The following is a 13,171-nucleotide window of genomic DNA, read 5'->3' on the forward strand; positions in this document are numbered from 1 at the left end:
ACTGATTTTATATGTCTGAGGAGAAGACTGGTACTCATCATCAGGCATGCGTTCTTCATGGGACGGGGTTGCACTCTGTGCACCCCACATAAGTACTCGCTATTTGCATATCAATAATGTAAATAGCGCCGGTCGTCAGGTGTGTTAAATACGTTCTCAGATGCATTCACACCTAACTTGTTGTGAAGACATGTTACATTCCATTCGTAGAGGCAATTAGGCACTGTCTTTAGTCTGCTCAAGCGAGGGGACATTAAATGCGCATTCGCGGGAGCGCGCGTGCACGTGGTGCGTGTCACCCCAGATGATTTCAATAACGCACCACTGCTCATCATCTTCGTCTCCACAAAGTACTGGGGGGTCTACTCTACTGTATAAGAAAAATAACATGTGAAGTATGTGACTTCCTGACTGGCAGACCCCAGGTGGTGAGAGCAGGCAACTGCACCTCCTCATCCATCACCCTCAACATAGGGGCCCCCCAGGGCTGTGTTCTGAGTCCCCTCCTCTACTCCCTGTACACACACGACTGTGTGGCTCAGCGGAGTAGCAATACAATCATCAAATTTGCTGACGACACAGTGGTGGTGGGCCTGATCTCTGCCAACGACGAGAGGGCCTACCTGGAAGAGGTCAAGGTCCTGGCGGGATGGTGCCAGGAAAACAGCCTCTCCCTGAACGTCAGCAAAACAAAGGAGATGATTGTGGACTTCAGGAGGTCGGGGGTCAAGGACTACAGCCCCCTCAGCATCGACGGGGCACCGGTTGAGAGAGTCAACAGCTTTAAGTACCTCGGAGCCTACATATCCGAGGACTTGACATGGACCACACACATTGACAGTGTTGTGAAGAAGGCACGACAACGCCTCTACTTCCTCAGGCGCCTAAGGAAGTTCCAAGTCAGTCAGAAGATCCTTAAGAACTTCTACTCATGTACAATAGAGAGCATCTTGACCGGCAACATCACCTCCTGGTTTGGGAATAGCACTGCACAAGACCGAAGCAGACTACAAAGAGTGACACGTTCAGCCGAACGCACAATTGGAGGGGGGCTCCCCACCCTCCAGAACATTTACAACAAGCGTTGCACGGGCAAGGCTAAGAGAATCATTAAAGACTCCAGTCACCCGAACAACTGCCTCTTTGAACTGCTGCGGTCAGGCAAGCGATACCGGAGTCTCAAGGCGAGCACAGAAAGACTCAGAAGAAGCTTCTATCCCCAGGCCATCAGGCTGCTAAACGAACAATGAATGAACACTACACAACAACAACCACCAAACGCACATAGCACACACATCCACACGCACACACTCACTTTAAACAAACACACTGTAGCACCCACTCCACACACTTTATAGCACACACCCACTTTAAACAAACACACTGTAGCACCCACTCCCCACACTTTATATTTATTGATGAAGGATTGCACTACAACTCGTACACCTTACTGTAAATTGTACCTAAAATTGTACCTCATCCCATTTCTGCTTTGCACTAGATAGTACTGTACATTAGTACACTGCATAGTATTGTATATTATATGGTAACTCAGAACATTGTACATATGTCTATACCGAACACTGTGACCTCATTTTTCTTCTTTCTTTTTCTTCTTCTAAATTACATGCTATATTATGTTATTTGATACTATCTTGTCTAGCACAGTCTCTGGAGCGTAACAGTAAGAAGCATTTTGTATGAAAGTATTCTGTACTTCTGTATGACAACTATTAAAGAACTTGAACTTGATGTTGTGTGCCAGGTTAATGTACTCTACTATTTTTGATTGAAAAACTGATTTTATATGTCTGAGGAGAAGACTGGTACTCATCATCTTCGTCTCCACAAAAAGAAAAATGACATGTGAAGTATGTTGTGTGCCAGGTTCAAACAGTGCTGTATATGTACAGTTTATTCCTACTCCTATCCGAGCTCCGGGAGGGTCATCAAAGAGAAGTCGCCTATTCTCAGTCCTTGCCCCACAATGGTGGAATGAACTACCCACCCCAGTTAGGACAGCCGAAACCCGTCCAATCTTTCGCCGTCGACTAAAGACGCACTTCTTCAACCATTATCTTGAAAAAATAAAAATAAAAAAATCTAACCCTAACTAACCTTACTGTCATGCACTTGTCCTAATAAACTAACCTACACTGTAGCACTCAACACTTTATGAACATTGTTACTCAGCTGATAGAGTTGTGCCCTTCCTGATGACTTGTCGTACAGAACTTGTAAGTTGCTTTGGATAAAAGCGTCAGCTAAATGTATATACTCTATTATTACTATATTTTTGTATCACAAACAGTGCTGTATATTTGTAGATCTGATATGTCATAAATGTCTAGATGTAACATTACTGTCTATGTAAACGAGACGAAAGTTAAGTTGAAAATGGGGGACCCTGATGTAAACAAGACGAAAGTTAAGTTGTGTATGTGTGTCGTAAACGAGAGAGGGAGCGAGCGAGAGAGCCCCCCCCCCCTCATCCACATGCGCAGTAGTGCAAATACTTGTCCAGGCCACTAATACTTGTCTACGCCACAAAGCCCCGCCTCAAACCCGTCCACGCAGGGCTCTGTGGCTCTGCAGATATACCCTATTGCATGAGAGTTGCAGGAGAGTTACAATACAGATGAAAATAAGACATTTTATTAACATAAATTTCATTATTGTGAAATTGTTTATGTTCCATTACAAAAATAATCCCATACAGAACAAGGCCTTCTATTAATAAACATAATATTTACAACTCATTGCAACACAATAGGAGCAAAACAGAAAGAAGCATTTCATGCAAAGCATTGTGTATTTCTGTATGACAACTAATAAAGAAACTTGAAAACTTGAATATTATTTTCCAGTTTACAAATCGCAACAAAAAAAAAACACATTCTGGTACATAAAAGGAAAGAGTGCAAATATTTTCAGTGTAAGTGTGCATATTTATATATAAGGCACATTTGTAGAGGGGTTATGGGCACAGTGGTGTGTGTGTGTATGTGTTGGACTGTGTGTATTAGGTAGATGGAGGGTCATATATAAGGCCACAATAAGATGGACAGTGTGTGTGTGTATTAGATAGAGCATTATAAGGCCACAATAAGATGCAGTGTGTGTGTGTATTAGATAGAGCATTATAAGGCCACAATAAGATGCAGTGTGTGTGTATTAGGTAGATGGAGGGTCATATAGACCCGTTTCTTGTTTATAAACATACCGTGGTCGAGCCAATCAGCAATACCAACTGAGTCACGTGACTAAGTCACCTCGGATCTGTGCCAAAAGAAGTACAACGGGGCTCTATGGAGAAACCATCACACTCCCCAGACTAAAAGTATAATGGAGCTCTATGGAGAAACCATCACACTCCCCAGACTAAAAGTATAATGGAGCTCTATGGAGAAACCATCACACTCCCCAGACTAAAAGTATAATGGAGCTCTATGGAGAAACCATCACACTCCCCAGACTAACAGTATAATGGAGCTCTATGGAGAAACCATCACACTCCCCAGACTAAAAGTATAATGGAGCTCTATGGAGAAACCATCACACTCCCCAGACTAAAAGTATAATGGAGCTCTATGAAGAAACCATCACACTCCCCAGACTAAAAGTATAATGGAGCTCTATGGAGAAACCATCACACTCCCCAGACTAAAAGTATAATGGAGCTCTATGAAGAAACCATCACACTCCCCAGACTAAAAGTATAATGGAGCTCTATGAAGAAACCATCACACTCCCCAGACTAAAAGTATAATGGAGCTCTATGGAGAAACCATCACACTCCCCAGACTAAAAGTATAATGGAGCTCTATGAAGAAACCATCACACTCCCCAGACTAAAAGTATAATGGAGCTCTATGGAGAAACCATCACACTCCCCAGACTAAAAGTATAATGGAGCTCTATGAAGAAACCATCACACTCCCCAGACTAAAAGTATAATGGAGCTCTATGGAGAAACCATCACACTCCCCAGACTAAAAGTATAATGGAGCTCTATGGAGAAACCATCACACTCCCCAGACTAAAAGTTGTTTCAAATGAAAACGGCTGGATGTCATTTTGCCAAAATCAGCATTTGCGGCGAGTGTGAGTCTTTCACCTTTTACACGTCTAGCTTTGGCATGGATCGATTGTTTTTAGATCGCTAGCATGGCTAACAAATGCAAATATATTGTATCCCCCCCCCCGTTGTTCTGACCAGGATTACATTCCTTTTTGACGCCTTGATGCGCGCGCACACCGAGTCTGACGTGGACGAGAAACACATCTATATAAGGCCACAATAAGATGGACAGGACAGAGTGTGTGTGTGTGTGTGTGTGTGCGCGTGTGAGGGTGTGAGATTAGGTAGATGGAGGGTCATATATAAGGCCACAATAAGATGGACAGTGTGTGTTTTTGTCTCTCTGGATACAGTAGGTAGATAAAAGGTCATGGTGTGTGTGTGTGTATATGTTCCTGTCCATATCACTTGTACAGGCTGAGCTCAGGACTATGGTAGAGACACATGTAGGAATCAAGCAGCAGGCGGCGGACAGGCTCCCGCAAGGAGGCGGAGTCCAGCCTGCTCAGCTCCTCCTCTGATAGGCTGAGGTAGCGGCCCACCTCTGGACACGCCCTCACCCGGGGGACGTTGAAGCCGTTCTCACCACCTGGGGGCGACAACACACACGCAGACAAGAGAGGAACAAACTGGATTTAGACCGGGGCTAGACAGATATAATTGTCAGACGATATTATCAGTTCGATATATAAGCCGGTCTGGTCTATTACAAGAACATGTTTATAATTATTTTAGGTATATTTACGTTGTCAAAAGTAAGTGACCTCAGCTAACTTAAAAGGAACACGCCAACATTTTGGGAAATTATCTTAGCGGACATGACCGGTTAGCCTAGGCATTGTCCAACTAACACCTCTCCCGAAGGCTAACCGGTCATGTCTGCTTCCATTCATTGTGCTAAGCTAGGCTAACATGCAGCCAGATAGCTTTCTACTGAACGCACAGAGAGAAAACTGGTATCTATCTTCTTCTCTCTCTCTCTCTGGAGAAGACGATAAGCTAATTACCCAAAATGTTGGCGTGTTCTTTTAAGCATTAGTCTCTGAATAGAACATACTAGAATATCTAATTCCACTAGAATAGAATAGGAGCCTGGTTGCACATACAGACAGCATTTCTCACCTTCCCTGTCCGCCATGCTGTCAAAGAACAGCCAGTCCGTGAGGCGGGGCCCGTGCTTGACGAAGCTCACGTAGTGGCTGGTCTCGATGCACGTCACGGCAAAAAGAGACAACTGCTGGCGGGTGCCGTGCAGAGGGCCGGTCCAGGGGGCGCCGGGGACACCCACCTGACTGGGACTGTGGGACAAACGCTTCCTGTGGCTGTGGACCTGGGGGAGGAGAGAGAGAGAGAGAGAGACACACACACACACAAAAAGAGAGAGAGACAGAGACACACAAACAGAGAGAGACACACACACAGAGAGAGACACACACACACACACACAGAGACAGAGAAAGATAGAGGCAGAGAGAGAGAGAGATACAGAGACACACACACACACAGAGATAGAGGTGGAGAGAGAGACAGATAGAGAGAGAGACACAGAGAGAGAGAAAGACACAGAGAAACACACACACACACACAGACAGAGAGATAGAGATAGGCGGAGAGAGACAGAGAGAGAGGTGGAGATAAGTGCTTATCATTAGAAATGGCTTGTCCCCATGTCATCTCACATTAAAATCATTGCGTTACACGAGTCAAGCGTGATGTCATCCTGGTGGACGAGAGCAGACATTTAGGAAATCATTACTGTGGTCATCTGTCCACAGAGGTCTACAGTGGGGATGTTACATTTGACCCTTGACACACTTTCAACATTTTCTGTTTCTAAACGCATCAAGCCTGGTAGCAAACCCTTGAAAATGCTTTAAAGCCATTTTAGATGCACTTTTTCAAATGATTGATCATCGATTGATTACGCCCATTGGTCTCTTGAAATCATTCTATACCTTAAAACCGCTAAATGTGTAGCTTATTTGTCCGTTTCTGATGTGATGCAAAATTGCTGATTTCTAGCAGTCTAAACTATCGTATCAACAGTTAATGTGACAGCATTCCAATTGAAAGGCTGACTTCAAGTCAAGTCAAGAGTTTTAATTGTCACGGCATACAGGTATACAATGAAATGCGGCTGGTCTTGCCCGCGACGATGTGCAATACAGTGGTACAACATATAATAGAATCCGATAAAAATACAGTGGTACAACATATTAATAGAATCCAGTAAAAAACAACAGTGCAATAAACAGGTACATGGTGTGCCATCTCGGTATCTGTACATAGTATTTACAGAGCATATAGGACATGCTAGGTAGCTTTAGTAGTGCAATACACTGTTCCTGATGTTATACTAATTTAAAGTGGCCTTTCCTCTGGCCATAAGTGTGCGTATGTGCGGCATGAGTGTTAAAGTGGCTGCTAGTGTGTGAGTGTGCTCAGCGTGCGTGTCGTGTATGTGCTTGTGTGTGCTTGTGTGTGGACTTATGTTATTAAGTGCTGTTATTGGTATGTTATGGAGTGATGTTACTGTGGCAGCAGTGGGACAGGTTGTATTTATTTATTTATTTATTTATTTATTTATTTATTTATTTATTTATTTATTTAGTTAGTTAGTCCAGCAGGTGGAGCCAGAGAGCAAGCCTGACGGAGTCGATTGATAGAATAGACCAGGGGGGTTATCAAACTTTTTTATACCACAACCCCATTTTATTTAGGATTTTTTTTGACGACACCACAAGTATGTATCGCATCATTTCAACGTGGAATTAAGGAATATCAAAATAAAAGCACACGTTGTTGAACCTGATCATGCATATTTATTAGACATTTTAATTACAGCACTATGTTATCAATACACATTTATAAAACAAGGCATATTTAGCCAAAATAAGTTGCCAGAATATAAAAAAATAAGTTTTACTTGCCAATGCACGACCCCACTGTCACCTACCCACGACCCCACTTTGGGTTGCAACCTGTAGTTTGAGAACCGCTGGAATAGACCCTATTTAGGGGCGTGCCGGAGCCTAAAACATCATGTTTACAAACAGTATAAGGGTCCATTCTCATGACATGTCATGTATGGTCGTTATTGAATGATAATCACCCGTTATGTGATTACAGCCACCTGCTGTTTGCCTACCATGATGCCTGCGATGATCGGAATACTATGATTAAAATTATACTCCACATACAGTATTTGTGCCGAAGCCTCAGAGTTAATCTGAGACACACACACACACACACACACACAGACACACCCCTGATAAGTGTATACCTGGGTGTTGCAGTACTGTTTTAGACGGCCCCCACAGACACAGTCACACACAGACACACACACAGACACACCCCTGATAAGTGTATACCTGGGTGTTGCAGGTGTGGCAGTACTGTTTTAGACGGCCCCCACAGACAGTCACACACACACACCCCTGATAAGTGTATACCTGGGTGTTGCAGGTGTGGCAGTACTGTTTTAGACGGCCAGGCATGATGTCCACATCCTCATAGCACTGTAGACACTCCCAGTCTGCCACCGCCTGGCAAATACTACACTGTCTCAGAGCTAGAGAGAGAGAGAGAGAGCGAGAGAAGAGAAGAGGGGAGAGAGAAGGCTTATTATCTTGTGATTCACAGTAGGGGTTAAACAAAACATCAAATTCATATCGATATTGCAGTATAAAAGAATGCAGTATCCATATGGCAAAAACTACAACGTTTTTTTTTTTTAATTTTTATAAATACATTTATTGATAAGATTGAGAAGAGTCTGGTAAACATGCGTCACTCACACCCCATTACACCAGATCCTAGTCCCTTTCGTGACTGCTGATGCACGCCTTGCTTTGAAATACAGCAGTCACTTGCCCGACCTAACTAGCCATGGGAACATTCACTCTGAAGCACTGGTTATTTACGAACTATTCATTCTAAATTTATCACAGATAAATGACAAAGGTACTCACAGTTGCACGAGGGTTTCACACACAAAACCGGGGTGGTTTGAAAGCTCGGCGTTGCTAATAAACATTTTAAATTTTTTTTATAAACGGGTCAACACTGCTCAAAACGGCATTATTTCCGGCGTTGGCTGCCTGGTGCGCCTGCGCTGTGATCACAGCGCATGCGCATCATGCACCCAACGCCGGAAATAATGCAGTGTTGATCAGTTTATAAAAAATATTTAAAATGTTTATTAGCAACGCCGAGCTTTCAAACCACCCCCGTTTTGTGTGTGAAACCCTTGTGCAACTGTGAGTACCTTTCTCTGTGATACATTTTGATAAATTAGGTACGAACAGTTCGTAAATACCCAGTGCTTCAGAGTGAATGTTCCATGGCTAGTTAGGTCGAGCAAGTGACTGCTGTATTTCAAAGCAAGGCGTGCATCAGCAGTCATGAAAGGGACTAACCAGATCCATAAAACTATAACCAGATCCATAAAACTACAAGAACATCATCATCCAATAAGAGAGTGTAATGCCATAGCTTTACACTTCCATATCAGGTTATTTGCCATGAGTCAGAGTAATTAATCTCCTTTTTAGAGGTATTGGAAGATGTATCCCCTCCCACATGTTTGACAGAGCTAGGCTAGCTGCTCCCTACTGCTTCCAGTGCTTGTGCTAAGCTAGGCTAGCATGCACCTTGACCTCTCTCTGAGGCTACTGGACACACACAGAGATGAATCTGGGGGAATCGGACTCTGGGGAAGATTGCAAATAAGTGGATTTCCCAAAATGTCAGGAGTGTTCCTTTTAAATACAGTCTGGCTGATTCTTCAAGAAACCCTTCAGGCAGTTTGTTGTTCTTACTATCGTCCAGCAGGTCAGTGATGTCCAGGCTGAGGGATGGCAAGATGGCCTCAAACATCTTGAAGTCCTTCCCAAACCTGGGCATGAGCAGCAGGAGGCAGGACGGAGCCTGGGAGGAAACAGAGAAAGAATCAAAATCATGCTATTTTTGGCCGGACCTGGAGAGTGCGGCCTACACAAGACAATGTTAATCTGGGAAATAGCCCACAGGCTAATACGATGGAACTCAATTAATGACATGATAATCAATCAAAGCTGATGAAAAAGTGTGTTTTCTGACCATCTAACAGGGAAGACTCTGTGTGAGTCAATATTTGTATTATTACCTGCATTGCTTTTACCCTTTTATTAAATTGTATTTATTTTCTCTCTCATGAAACATAAAACATGACAAAACCCAATACAATAATAATAATAATAATAATAATAATAATAATAGTAAACGGGACAATAATAGCAATAATAATAACAATATAAATAACAAAAATAATAAATACAAAACATAATATATCACAGACATCACAAAAGACATTTCCTCCCTCACTACCGTAGTGCTATATCATGAGTAGTGTTGCTGCTGTCAGTGGAATTGTCAGGTTACATTATGTTTGAAAGTTTAGTTGTTATGGATTTCCAAAAACAAGCTTTTACCCTTTTTCTTATTACTTTTATTCAGTCTATTTTATGCAAATTCTATGTCTATTTTTACTGTTGTGAGGCACTTCGGGCTGCTGTTCTTGAATGAAAGGTGCTACACAAATAAACATTATTATAATTATTATTACCAGAGTGCGGTTGACAAGTTCGCTTTTTTCTCCGCTAGCTTGTTTATTATGATTGTAATGATTTCACAAACTTCCAACGCTGTTTGTCACCCGAGTTTCATATTCTGAATATACACAATAAGAATATGAAGGAGAATAACGAGTGGAGAGAGAATGATATCTGACACAGAGACCAGGCAGTGGGTCTGGTATGGGGACAATGAGACAAGGAAAGAATGACAGCTCATTCTCTCAGAGAAAAAGAGAAACCGCTAAAACCCAGCCTTGTGCTTTCTTCAGTGTATTCCTCTGACCAAGTTCTCGCGTGTGTTTTCATGACAAAAAAAACGTAGTTCGGAGACAGACTCGTTGAGGATTCCACCTGGTGAAAGATCTTGTGATCTACTGATCAGTCATGTAGTGTGAAACCACGACGTCTTCAAGATCGCCGATTACAAGACAGAAGGTTGTGTTGTGTGAACAGTAAGGGTGTAAAGGTGCACGTATCTGTACCGAACCGAACCGTTTCAGTGTGTACCGTACCGTACCGAACGGCTGTGTAGTGTACCGAACGAATACAACGGTATGTTAACCACTAACGACCGCCCACCGGGGGCTGTTTTTTTTCACAATATAATATAATATTAAAAAAAAATTTACAAGTCGATTATTAATTTCAATATAGAATATTCGTTGACAGCCCTACAAGTACAATTAGTTACTGCACACTACATCACCCCTGAGTGGAACATGGAAAGCCAAACTTTGCCCCAGTGTACAGAAAACCCGTACCGAACCTTGACTTCAAAACCGAGGTCCGTACCGTACCGTGGTCTTTGTGTACCATTACACCCAGTGGTGCAGTCGTGGTCACACGCGGTTACACGCCGTGTTACCAGATCACTGAGGCAGAAGTACGCGCGATCGCGCACGGATGTGTACTCGCGTGTACGCGCACACAAAAATGCGCTGTATCCATTCGTTGTGACTAAGTACCCGGCCACCGTTTTACATAACAAAAAGCGCAGGTAGACTAAGTGTCTGGGTGTTGGCTATCTGAATGCATCTCCCCCTTCATTCTGTGTGACACAGGCAGTGGAGGTGAATACTAATGTGGCTCGGAATTCGTGATGGCCGGGGGTCTACCTGCTTATGATATTGAATCAAGCATCTGTGCTGCACGCCAGCTTTCCACGCGCACATTCACACAAATAGAGAGCAAGAAGAGCTTGTATGATAGAAAGATTGCACTTGCGTATATGCGCTTGTGTGTGTGTGTGCGTGTGTGTGTATAAATCAGTTCTGTGCGCATGCACGTACCTGCGCGCGCACGTGGCGTGGCGTGTTACCAGTTCCCATATTACGACTGCACCACTGATTACACCCCTAGTGAACAGCACAGAGCTCTGACCAATTTTAGAGCTGTGTGGTGTGTAGGTGCCATTACTGACTCCCCCTTGTTGAAACATGCATGTGTGAGGGGCGTGGCCGGGTCCGGCTTAACCTTTTCACTACCACACTACCAAAGGGTTAACCCTTTCAAAACCACACTACAGAAGGTTAACCCTTTCACTACCACACTACAGACGGTACCGTCTGTAGTGTGGTAGTGAAAGGGTTAACCTTATGTAGTGTGGTGGTGAAAGGGTTAACTAGGCCTGTGTTGTCGTTGTCGTAGTGCAGAAATATTCGGAACAACCTGTTATTTTTAGACTGACCAAGTAAATACTTCCTGTCTAAAGACCAGCTGGAGCAACAGTGGTTCAGGAGGTAGAGCTGGTCGTCTGGTAATCAGAAAGTTCCCGGTTCGAGGGCGGCCGGGTAGCGCAGCGGACTAAGCGTCTGTCTACCACCACAGAGACAGTGGGATCGAATCCAGCTGTGGTGCTTCCGGGTTGGCCGACCGTCCATACTAACACAATTGGCAGTGTTAGACGGTGGGAAACCCTGCGAGGGTGGGTCCTGGTCGTGTCTATTCTTATCCTAAACCATGTTTGCTTCCGCGTTCGCGTTTTGCGCTCTGATTGGCCACTGACGTACGCTAGTTTTGCCCCCCCCCCCCCCGGTATGAGCGTAGAAATAATGCGTGGACACTTTGAAATGGGTATCACAGTAGTAAGTCCTACTGTAGAACATGACATATTCACTCACACATTCACACCGACGGCTGAGGCAACCATGCAAGGTCAGTTAGGGGTTAAGTTAACTCAAGGACTTAAATCACTTCGACACACTGCCCGGCAGGGTCCGGAATCACAGGGAACTTATTTAAAAAAAAATTATTATCTTTTTCCTCCTTTTTACGATTTTTCTCCCATCCCAATGTTAGTCGTTATGCCAATTTTCAATCCCCTTCCTGGTCGTTGCGCACTCTACCCCCTACCGTCGGTCCGGGAGGGCGGAGACTATCACATGCTTCCTCCGACACATGTGTACCCAGCCCACCGCTTCTTTTCACCTGGCAGCGCGGACTCTCACTGGGAGAGTGTAACGTGTGGACGTTTTTTTTTTTACGTTTAATTAATTTATCCACCCTGGTTGGATGGTGTGTAAATGTATATATTGTGCTGTATAATGACAATACATTTGAATCGAATCTCATTTTGAAATCGCTACGCTGCCTATGGACACGACAGTGGCAGCCAGCTTCGGAGGTGATTGCATTGCACCATGGTGATCCACTCAACAGGTAGCGATTTCAAAATGAGATTCGATTCAAATGTATTGTCATTATACAGCACAATACATACATATACATTTACACACCATCCAACCAGAGTGGATAAATTAATTAAACGTAAAAAAAAGAATACTTGAACTAAGAGTGATTTGAACTTGTGACCATAGGATCCACAGCCAGCAGACTAACGAGGTAAGCTAAGTCGGATGTTAAAACTGAGTGACTAATCCATGATTTACACTTGTGCCAATTGCGTTTGTCCCTAATCTTTAGTATTGGCATTAATAAATCAGATGTCATGTTCTACAGTAGGACTTACTACTGTGATACCCATTTCAAAGTGTCCACGCATTCAGATGTCATGCTAATATGTCATGTTCTACAGTAGGACTTACTACTGTGATACCCATTTCAAAGTGTCCACGCATTATTTCTACGCTCATACCGGGGGGGGGGGGGGGGGGGGGGCAAAACTAGCGTACGTCAGTGGCCAATCAGAGCGCAAAACGTGAACGCGGAAGCAAACATGGGTTAGGAAGGATAAGAATAGACGCGTCCTGGTCGTTGTAAACAGCGACTCCTACAGTTCGGTCGGTGCGCCTGCACAGCAAGGGAAGGATCTACTGTAGGAGAGGTAATGTGACCCTTCCACACGTTACACTCTCCCAGTGAGAGTCCGCGCTGCCAGGTGAAAAGAAGCGGTGGGCTGGGTACACATGTGTCGGAGGAAGCATGTGATAGTCTCCGCCCTCCCGGACCGACGGTAGGGGGTAGAGTGCGCAACGACCAGGAAGGGGATTGAGAATTGGCATAACGACTAACATTG

The 13,171-nt window shown here is 43.9% G+C and overlaps 1 protein-coding gene across 2 annotated transcripts in view; it reads right to left on the bottom strand.

Annotated features, from left to right (window-relative positions):
* Positions 1 to 2,653: 2,653 nt before the first annotated feature.
* The window catches only part of cyld3 (cylindromatosis (turban tumor syndrome) 3), a 49,441-nt gene continuing 38,923 nt past the window's right edge, over positions 2,654 to 13,171 (bottom strand). For both annotated transcript variants that reach the window (XM_084313489.1, XM_084313488.1), the window contains exons 14-17: positions 8,902 to 9,010; positions 7,534 to 7,652; positions 5,204 to 5,411; positions 2,654 to 4,670 (exon numbers count right to left, since the gene is read on the bottom strand). In XM_084313489.1, coding sequence (XP_084169615.1) covers positions 4,486 to 4,670; positions 5,204 to 5,411; positions 7,534 to 7,652; positions 8,902 to 9,010 — 621 coding nt within the window. In that variant the 3' untranslated portion in view covers positions 2,654 to 4,485. The remainder of the gene's footprint in view (positions 4,671 to 5,203; positions 5,412 to 7,533; positions 7,653 to 8,901; positions 9,011 to 13,171) is intronic.

Source organism: Notolepis coatsorum (genome assembly GCF_963971535.1).
Source record: "Notolepis coatsorum genome assembly, chromosome: 4".
NCBI lineage: Eukaryota > Metazoa > Chordata > Actinopteri > Aulopiformes > Paralepididae > Notolepis > Notolepis coatsorum.